We start from the raw sequence: 10,999 nt of genomic DNA on the forward strand, positions 1-10,999 counted from the left end.
GAGAAAGCTCCAAAGGGCTATTTTAAAAACTTTCAGTTATTTTTCCATGAATTGTTTTTAAATTGACTCGAAATGAGTCCTGAAATACTTTCAAACCCTCAAAATTCAAAAATTTTCTCCTTTACCCAACCATAGTGGGCAACGTCAATATTTGGTCATGGTCTAACCCCAAAATTTATATTGCATCTCCCTATATATACATCTATCCCTATTTTCAAATATCACATTCTTTTTGATAAGACAGTGCCGTAGCAACTGGGGGCAAGGGGGAGCTATGCCCCCCCCCCCAATAATTTTTTCAAAAATGGTCATTTTGCAAAATGCAAAGTTTCTCTCTTTTAATTTGTCATAATTGTCTTTATGTGCATGTTTTGAGTGTATTTTTAAGCAATCTAGAGCTCAAATTTTCAAAATTTTCCCCCTCGGGCCAAACCATGGCCCTCGCGGTGTCACTAAACTTCAGCCCCCCCAATATGAAAATGCTTCCTACGGCACTGTAAGATACTTTATAAAAATATACAAAAAAATTAAGAATATTCTTTAAGAATAACATCAATGTGGAATTTGGTAACTGAACCTAAAAATACCAATTTCTAGAGAATTTTACCTGTAAATTATCAATTATCCCCCAGCAATGCTAAAAGCTTTCACAAACATGCCAAATCTTTGCTTGCGAAGCCAGAGAATAAAACACCCCTGTCTCACTGGCCTGGTGGAACCTTTTTTCACAGTATGGGGATAAAAGTTTTTATTGAAATCTCAATCGGAATAGATATTCTACTGCTCCAAGCTTAAAACATATAATAGAGATGGATTTGGAGTGCAACTCTTTCCATCAAATTATCGGCAAATTTCCAAGTAGTATGGATTTCCACCGAGTCTGTGACACAGGCGTTTAGTAAAGAAGAATTTAGTAAAATTTATGAAAATATTAAAATTTTATGTAGTTTGGAATAAACGTCCCGGATTGTTAATAAATTTTTTTGGATTTTAGGAGGGGCGCTTAAAAGAAGGGGGTGTTTGAAAGCAATGTCAATATTAATCTAATAACAGTTGCTTTGTATCACTTTCTCCGTCCACCTCTTTGTCATTTCGGGATTCTAATAACGGTTGCTTTGTATCACTTTCTCCGTCCACCTCTTTGTCATTTCGGGACTCTAATAACGGTTGCTTTGTATCACTTTCTCCACCCACCTCTTTGTCATTTCGGGACTCTAATAACGGTTGCTTTGTATCACTTTCTCCACCCACCTCTTTGTCATTTCGGGACTCTAATAACGGTGGATTTGTATTACTTTCTCCGCCCACCATTCTGATTTCCGTTAGTTCCTCTTCAGCAACAAATTCATTTTTGTATTTGCACATCTTCCAGAACATATTCCCAAAATGAACAACTACATGCCCTGTAAACGCCATTCCCATAGGTGAACCAACTGCACGTAACAATTTCATAATCATAGGTAGATTTGCTTCCTCTGCCAAATCTGGGATGTGATGTGAATATTCAGAGCTGATAAGATTGCAAAGAATGGCCAGGATGCAAAAAAGTATGAATGGGATTAAAAAATGTGGGGCTAGATTTTTCTTGAATAAATCACTATCAGTATAATTCATGTTAATCGTGACGAATAAAGCAATTTGAATTACGAAAGCAATTATGAAAAATCCCGTTTTTGCATCTATCCATGCTAAGTGGTTAGACATGTCGTTGTCAGCAGCTTTTGAATTGTTTGCCCAAACTGAAATTAATACAAGGTTACCAAACTGATATAAACAGCCAACCACGCCCATCATAACCATCAAATAATCAATACCAAATGTTATTTGTTTTTTATAAGCAACTTCGTTTGACAAGTGAATCTTTAATGGAAAGAAGCAGTGTACTTTTAAGTGAATATCAATTGATAGATGATCCCATCAAAGAGTGCTCGATGATCAGGACCAGAGCTTCATACAGTGTACAAGAAAAAACAAAATTTGAATTATAGAACTTCAAGTTTCATCTTTTACGAATCGTCAGCTATCAAATGAAAAATGACAAATGCTATGATTTTTATGTGGAAAAATTGATCGAAAAAAAAATGTTTAATTGAAATGAATCCCTAGGGTCATAAAAAATACAATCTTGCAATTAATGCCTGAGTGAAAAATACGAAATTTTGAATTACCCTTGTCAAAAAGAACTCCTAGAAACAAAAGAACTTAACTGGTTTCTAAATGCTGTCATCAAAACAAATTTTTATTAGCAAATTATAAGGCTAAAGATTGACCTTCACGCATATAGAACGTCTGTAGAGGGGTTGGTCTAAAAAGCAGGGTAGCCAATGGGGTAGCCAATTTGGCTAGGTTATGGGATACCTCTTTTTGCCTAAACTTTTGAAATCTGAAACCTGTTTTCATGTGGAAATAACTATACAACATCTTGTTAATGATTCCATGTAATAAAATTTAAGATTCCTTTCGAACTTCAGCCACAATAGCCTTTTTTCCAAAGGTACTAAACTTTGTTACTTCCCAAGAGACCTGGCGCCATTTTGTCTTCCTTCTTGGCTTCGTTTGAAAATTTACAGACCCGAATAAAAAATATATACAAAACAGTTTTTAATATTTTAGATTTAGATTTTATTTATGTTTTGAATTGTTATTTCCGTGAAACTGTAATTCGATGATAATAGCTTCGGAATCGCCATTGGGCCATATGATCTCTAATCTTGTCATATCTTAACAATCCTTTGTTATTGAATCTATTGTTTAATTTATATCATGTTTAGATGTTTCAAACAATTAATTCCTTTCAAAATTTTTTAATATGGCAGCTTATAATAGGTACAAAAAGTCTTTTGAAATAGCTCTATTATAATGAAGCTCTATTTCTTACTCCTCGTGCATTAACACGTGGTAATTTATATCTTTGTTTATCTTTGTAATCATACATGATCAATCTAAGTATCAATCAGATTTGTGCTCCCTGGTCAGTAAAATGTGGTTCTATGCATTCATTTTAAGTATTTCTATTCTGGTCTGTAAAATATTTAGGTACCCCACAACCTAGCCCAATTGGCTACCCCAATTGGCTACCCTGCTTTTTAGACCAACCAACGACTTAATAAAATAGATAGACCAAGAACTTCATACAATGGCTCTTAAAAATCTTTTGTTTTCTATTCATTTTGTATTCTTTCATCTTGCCGTCTTTCCACCGTCCGCGTAAGTCATATTACAAAGAAATTAGACTTTTTACAAGCATCTCTAAATGGTGTAAAATCAATTATATTGAATTTCTACTGACCATAAACATAATTTTCGATTTTTTTTTGCTTACGTCAGATCGCATTTTTAATCATCTTTCTTTCAAGATATTTTTCAATTATTTTCGACAACACTGTTGCGCTTTTCAGCGCATTTTCTTTAAGAAAATAAACATTTTTGAAAGACTCTAACTAAGAAAATAAACGTGCGTTCATGGTGCGTTCTTAAGATAGAAAACACAAACACTATCCAAATACAAATGTTATAATTTTAACAATGTTTACTAATTTTTAAGCCTAAAAGTTTGACTTGAAATTAAGAACATATTCACAAAATTTAGGTCATGTAATCAATATCAACCAATAGCTAATCTTAAAAAGATGCTTTTGCACGCGGAATGACATTTTAATGATGCAAAAAATCATTAATTTTTTTATCATTCTTACGCGGATCATTTCAATAGGATACTGGTCTATCTATTTTATTAGGTCGTTGGACCAACCCTCTGTAAAGAATTTGTATTTGTATTTTTTATGACCCTAGGAATTCATTTCAATTAAACATTTTTTTCTTTTCTTTTTTCGATCAATTTTTCAACATGAAAATCATAGCATTTGTCATTTTTCATTTGATAGCTGACGATTCGTAATAAAGATGAAACTTGAAGTTCTATAATTCAAATTTTGTTTTTTCTTGTACACTGTACTTTTAAGTGAAGAAATTTTCATGAAAGAAACTTTCGCAGTTTTTGCGAAAATAATTCTGCTAAAAACTTAATGCTCGAGAAAAAAGACCTTCTTGGAAAATCTAGCGTTGGTCTTAGACAGTACCTCAAAAGAACTTCCAAAAGTGATTCTGGGACATCTTTTGGAAGAATTCAATAGCCCGTGTCAAAATTATTTGATCACGTGGTCAAAAGGTGAGCAAAACGAACCAGTTAATCTACAGCCTGACTCATTCTAATTTGAATCTCTATTATTCGAATCTTTCTGTAATTATGTACAGGCTGGAAAGAGGTTTCAATTACTCTCTCTAATTCGAATCTTTCTCTAATTCAATATTAAATTTTTGGACCCTTGAAGATCGAATTAGAGAGAGTCAACTGTACTTTGATAGGATAACGATTAGAATTAACGAAAAGCAAAATGCTTAAAATTGATTTCAAATTACCTTTTTCCATAGGAAACCACTAGCAACTAAAAGTGCAAAAGTTGCTACCATGCCTGTGACATTTCCCCCAGGACCAATTTTGAAATGGTAGGTGTCCTTGTAATGCATCGCATTTATAATTTGTATAAGTACAATGAGCAAACCAAAAATAAAACCCAAAATTTTATATACTCTGGTCTTATCGGCAAATTTTATTGGATCCTTTTCAATGTCGTGCAGAGTATTTGGAATGTTTTTTTCGACCAATGGTATTGATTTATCGATTTTAGAAGCGTGTTCCAGGAATAAAATACAAAAGATAAGTCTGTAATCTACAACCAGACTGGTATAGATTCCTGCAATAAAACCGTAGAAGAACTTCAAGATTTCTTCAACACTTTTTTCATGTTGTCGATCATATGTTACTTTCATTGACTCTATCCAGAAGATAAAATTGGTCAAGGATAATATTTTACAGTACCATGATGCACCTCGAAGTCTGTTTGTTTTGGCCTTCATACGATTCAATCGATAATGGTAAAAAATGATTTGAACCAATTTCTGTATTATAGCTAATATGAAAAGCGCAATATCCTTCCCATCTTTTTCTTTGATTGCGGCAGCAATGTAAAAAATCTCCATCACACAAACAATGAAAGTTATTAAGCGCAAGGGCAATATATATGAACTTTTCTTTTTATCTTCAAGCAGTTCTGATAAAGACAAGAAGGTTACAATTTTTTTTGTAATACAGTAACTATTTAAGCACGAAAGCACGCTGCTCTTTATGCTTTTCATACAGGAACAATATTTTTTACAGCAACCTTTTGAGTTATTTTCTTCATTCTCCGTTGGTTCCGGCAATTCATCAAAATATAACCCATGTCCGATACTTGTGAAAAGTATTGATACCAATAGTAGAATAACGATACAAATAAAGTAAACATCATCACTTTGATAGAGTATGGTTCCCAAGAATGATGTTAACCCGATCGAAATGAAGATTATTCCGGTACGTTGAAGATTCAAACATGAAATCTTCTTGATACAGTAGTAGGCAATAATTATTAGAATAACTATCATAACTAAAGTGATAGATGAGAAGGTAATTGCTAGCTTCTCATTCACGCTTGTATCAAACGGAAAACCCGTTGCATTAGTAGAATTGGTAGGATTCATCATGTAGTTGTCTTTTTAGCGGATTCTTAAATCTATAAAATAAAAAAGTATAGGTTTAACTTTCTATTTTCCTATGATCTAGAATCTAGATTAGGGATAGAAAACAATCAAGTAGTCAGACGGCTGCGAAGTAAGTGTGAGTTGGTAGATATAAGTTTGGTATGAAATTATGGCTAATCCTTGAATAGTACGTAATAAGTTTTGGGGGTAATTTGTCCCGATAAATACAATATTAGCATAAATAAGTGAGGATCGCCAACAACCATAACTGCAGGGAGGGAGGGAGGTAAAAATATTTCATCTGGTTAGTTTTCAGTTAGAGCGTCGACTTTAACATGAAGTTGTGATGGCCATTATGAACATGACGTCACGTGGCTAGACTCAGTTGGCGGAGGGCGGCCACCCAGCCATTCCAATACTGTTGCACTTATCAAATAAAAGTTAAACCGCGATTTAGATTAGGGGTAGAAACCAATCAAGTAGTCGAGCAGTTGAGAAGTAAGTCGGTAGATATAAAGTAAGTAAGTAAGTAAGTATATTCATCCGGGAGTGAGGATGTCTATCCCCTCTTCTATTTGCGCTAGACCTAGAAGATTGAATGCTGAGGTGGAGCGACACACCTACTCTCAGCTCCCATTAACTTAACGCCTAGATTAAATAGCCCAATCTAAGATACTCATCCGCTGAGTTGGCGGTAACCGGGGATTGAACCCACAATCCTTAGATTGTAAGGCGAATGCTCTACCTACTGAGCCACTAGTAGATATAAGTTTAGCAGAAAATTATCCCAACCGAAGGTGCCCCCAAAACGTATGGTTGTAGACATATTTACATAACACTAGTACATAGCTTACACTTACACTAAAATGCTACCTTTCAAATAATATGTTTAAATATTATCACTATTATTTATTTATTTACTTATTTTTATTCTGTTATTTCTAGACTGAAGAACCCTATTTTTATTTTAGGGAAGTCGATTTTATGATGAAAAAAAAACTTTCTTTAAGAGTGCCAATTATAAGACAATGATTCGTAGGATTCAGGTACCGGATGGTGAACATTGAGCACGTCACTCCCCTCCTCTACTACGAACTAGTGTAATAGCAACGAACCGATAGCGCAGTTGGGAGAGCAATCGCCCGGCAAGCGAGAGTTCGTGGGTTCAATTCCCACTCGATTCGTTACCTTTAAGAAAACTGGGAAGTACATTAGCGCAGGATCCGTTGATTCATTATAAGATTATAAGACAGTGCATTTAAATAAAATATTAGCATACGTTTGGTTACATGGAGAAATAAATGTGAAGATTTTCTTTCTTTTTTTTAATAATAACGTAAAGAATCTATCTAAATAAATAAAAATGGTGGGCTAAGCGGTTTTTCTATATGCAATAAATCTAAATAAGTACAAATCACAACAACAACACAATCCTTTATAACTACAATCAGTGACAAAATACTTGGCACAAAAGGGAAATTCACCGGGGTTTTTTGAAACCACAATCGATTTGTAAGTGCTCTAAATTAGATTGGAAGGGTAGAGTTTTGACTCTGAGTTTTAACGCTAGACTTAAGTCTTAGGACCTTAGGATCTGAGGATCCAAAAGCTCAAAAATGGTCCAGTAGGGCTTGAAATATAGCCTAGAAACCAATAAATCCCTCCCAGCTCGAAATGATCGATGAAATCAAGTTGAAGGCCTGAAATTGACATTCTTGCTCGAACTTCAATTTTCGAAAAATGGTAAATTAGCCAAGATTGTACTTTAAACTGCATCCCATTAAACAAACCCTCCCCAATCTCGTGCTGGTTATCCCATAAAAAATATATATAGGGGAAAGACTCCAGAAAAGTATCAAGAATCTTAGTGCGGAAATGGGAATCTTATACAAAACAACGGTATATACCACTGAAGTTTTTAATGATTCAAAATGAAAATCCCGATTAACAAAAGATGTATCAGGATCAGTGAAGTTCGATATTGAAGCTTGATTTATTACCTTGTTGCCCATTTCCGACGGCTTATTAGCAGACGCACACACTAAAAAGCTTAAAGTGCAGGCAACTATCTATCATCCCATCGGTCGGGCGATGTCAATTGAACTGTTCGATTACCGAACCAAATCGAACAATCATCGAACCAAGAAATTCCGGTAAGGTTCAATTAGTTCAATTGATGTTCGATGTGTTTGATTTACGGTTTTCGTTCACAAATCATTCTCGGAGCACATGAACAAATCTTTTCTGCTAATCCAATGATTGTAAGGGATCGTTTAGGCTAGAGCTGTTGCGCTAGCAATAACTGGAACCATTTGAGCTACAAAAATATTGATTGAACTGCGATATAAGTAATGAAACTATAATCAAACTGAAGATTTTCTGGTGAAGTTCGATTACTGTTCGATCAGGTTCGGTTACCAAACACCTACCATTCGATTTCGTTCGATGAAATTTGATGGTTCGATTACGGAAATCGGTTTGATAGGGTTCAGTTGACATCACCTGGGCTGGCATCGGGGAGGAAAAGCTGGAACTTTTTCTTAAACCAAACTCATTGAACACCAATCAAACTTTATCAGATAAAAAACTGTCATCCAATCTTATATAATCAAACTAATCAAAAAATTTTCTTACCAAATCAGGCACGGTAATCGAACAGCTATCGTTTGATTTCGTTGGATAGTTCAACAGTTCGATTACAAAAAAATGATTGCTGAATTTCAATTGACATGATTTCTGGGAAATACGTGGAAATACTTGCGACTTGATGTGTGTGTCCGTGCCCTCGTGGGTCCCGTGGGTCCCGTGCCCTCGTGGGTCTCGGGGTCTCGTGCCCCGTGGGCCAAAAAAAAAACCCGTGGGTCCAAAAAAAAAACCCGTGGGTCCGAAAAATAAACCCGGGTCCGAAAAAAAAACCCGTGGGTCCAAAAAAAAAACCATGGGTCCAAAAAAAAAAAAACCCGGGGTCCGAAAAAAAACAAAAACCGTGGGTCCGAAAAAAAAAACCGTGGGTCCAAAAAAAAAACCCGTTGGTCCAAAAAAAAAACCGTGGGTCCAAAAAAAATCCTTGGGTCCAAAAAAAAATCCGAAAAAAACAAAAAAAATCCCGAAACTTCGTGGATTTCATTGGTTGGTTTGGTTCCGGAAAAATAAATGTCTCAAAACATTCTATTGTTTGCTTGTGTGTTTTAAACTGCGGGTCGGTTTTAGATATTTTCTGCGGGAGACTGAGTGTTCGAAAGTCTTTTTCTCGAGTTCAAGGTTGGACAAAACAGTCGAATATCAACTCTTTCAATACCGCCAGAAAGAGAAAGTTTCCGGATTCTAGCAATTGACAAATGAGAAAGTTTGTTTCTGGGCGATTTCTCACTGTTGAAAAGACTTGCTTCATTTTTGCTTTAATCGAAATTAAACTTCATTAACTTTGAAGAGACCCCTAATCGTCAGACCCAAATCAGGCAATCACGCTAAATTTCAAGTTCAATCACTCATCACGAAAAATGACCAAATCGAAGTTCATCACGCAATTATCGGCAATACATACAGAGCAAAATTTTGTTTAATCACGCATCACGCTCCAAAGTTTTGTCAAATCGTGATCACGTTCTAACTTCAAATCACGCAATCAAGCCAAAAAAATTCGGAATCGCGCCATCATGCTTGAAAAAACCCCCGGTCACGCCATCACGCAAATCGCTGGGGAGGCCTCTCTTTGAAGAAAATTCAGTTTCAAAACGAGTGGATGTTTCTATCAGAGGCTATAAGGTGAAGAAGACGTCGTTCCAAAAGGAACGATTTTTTGGCTGGGCGATATCAAAAGAGTTTTAAGTCTGGATGATGATAAAGAAAATATTTCTTTTAGCTTTTCGTTCAAATACAAAATAAACGAACTTAAAAGAAATATACAACTACAAGAACATTGAGGTATAAGTAATATTAGTTGGTAAAATATCAAAAACAAAATAAAGTACCTTAAGTGAAGAAATTTTGGCGGAAAGAAAATTTGGCGGATTCGGCGGATTTGACTGAAATCCCGCCAAAATTTCTTTTTTCCGCCAAATTAAACATTTGGACCCACGGGATTTCTTTTTTGGACACACGGGATTTTTTTTGGACCCACGGGTTTTTTTTTGGACCCACAGGTTTTTTTTTTTGGACCCACTGGTTTTTTTTTCGGACCCACGGGTTTTTTTTTCGGACCCACGGGTTTTTTTTTTGGACCCAGGGGGTTTTTTTCGGACCCACGGGTTTTATTTTTGGACCCACGGGGTTTTTTTTGGACCCACGAGGGCACGAACCCACGAGGGCACGGGACCCACGTAAATAATCACACTCAATACTTGCTAAAACTGACTGTTTGTCACAACTGGTTAACATTTAACACATAACTATCTGGTGAAAAAAGGGAAAAAACATCATACCTGTGCTGTTTGTAGTTTTAGTGAAGAAGAGGGCTATATGTGTTGCTGTTAGTGTTGTTGTTGTGGAAAATTAATTATTTTTGTTCTTACTGAGCATTATCAATTTATTATATAATACTATATACTACTGGGCCTTAATCGCGCCTTCAAGTCTTTAAATAAACTTTGCCAAACAAGAAAGGGATTACTTTAAAAATAAAATGAGAACATTGGAAGACCGTAACAGACGCAACAATTTAAGAGTGGATGGGATAAAGGAGAGCGACAATGAGACGTGGGATGAATGCGAGGAAAAAGTGAAAAGTTTATTAAAGAATGTAATGGGTATTCAAGAAGAAATCAATATTGAAACAGGATGGGGAAAAAAGAGAACGGGAAAACAAGGACAATAATTTTCAAACTTGAAGCATGGAAACAGAAGGAACTTATTCTACAAAACACAAGAAAACTTAAAAACACTAACCATTATATTAACGAGGACTTCTCAGATGAAACTAATTTAATTCGAAAGGGACTATTCAAAGAAATGAAGCAAGCAAGGGAAAGTGGTAAGTTTGCTAAAGTGGTCTACGACAAAATCATTATCAGAGACTTTAGACCATCTCGCTAATTTTAGTTAATTTCTCTAATTATTTTTTTTTTCTTCGTAATTTTTTCCGAAAATCACAATGGATGACTTATCATTTTCTATTTTGAATGAAAACCAAGTACTAACTCTTAGTGATTCGAATGATCCAGACGCTAACTTTTATGAAAATATTTCTCTTGAAACTTCTTTTTTGACCGTTAGTGAGACTAAATACAAGCTCACACAGCTAGATCAAAAATTTTCCATACTTAATATAAATATCAGAAGTATTTCCAAAAGCTTTGAAGATTTTAAATGCTTAATTCAAGAACTTAATTTCAATTTTAAAATCATTTGCATCACAGAAACTTGGTGTTGTAAAAAGGATGAAGCAGAAAGCGAAGAAATGTAAACAAAAAAGCTTCTAATTCTC

At 35.0% G+C, this 10,999-nt stretch overlaps 1 protein-coding gene across 1 annotated transcript; it reads right to left on the bottom strand.

Annotated features, from left to right (window-relative positions):
* Positions 1 to 852: 852 nt before the first annotated feature.
* On the bottom strand, positions 853 to 5,605 carry LOC136822565 (uncharacterized). The gene is made up of 2 exons (XM_067078830.1): positions 4,420 to 5,605; positions 853 to 1,860 (listed from the first exon to the last, which is right to left on the bottom strand). The coding sequence occupies exons 1-2, from the start codon at positions 5,578 to 5,580 to the stop codon at positions 1,039 to 1,041; spliced, it is 1,983 nt and encodes a 660-aa protein (XP_066934931.1). The 5' UTR covers positions 5,581 to 5,605; the 3' UTR covers positions 853 to 1,038.
* Positions 5,606 to 10,999: the final 5,394 nt, after the last annotated feature.

Source organism: Clytia hemisphaerica, unplaced genomic scaffold, assembly GCF_902728285.1.
Source record: "Clytia hemisphaerica strain Z4C2 unplaced genomic scaffold, Clytia hemisphaerica genome assembly, whole genome shotgun sequence".
Taxonomy (NCBI): domain Eukaryota; kingdom Metazoa; phylum Cnidaria; class Hydrozoa; order Leptothecata; family Clytiidae; genus Clytia; species Clytia hemisphaerica.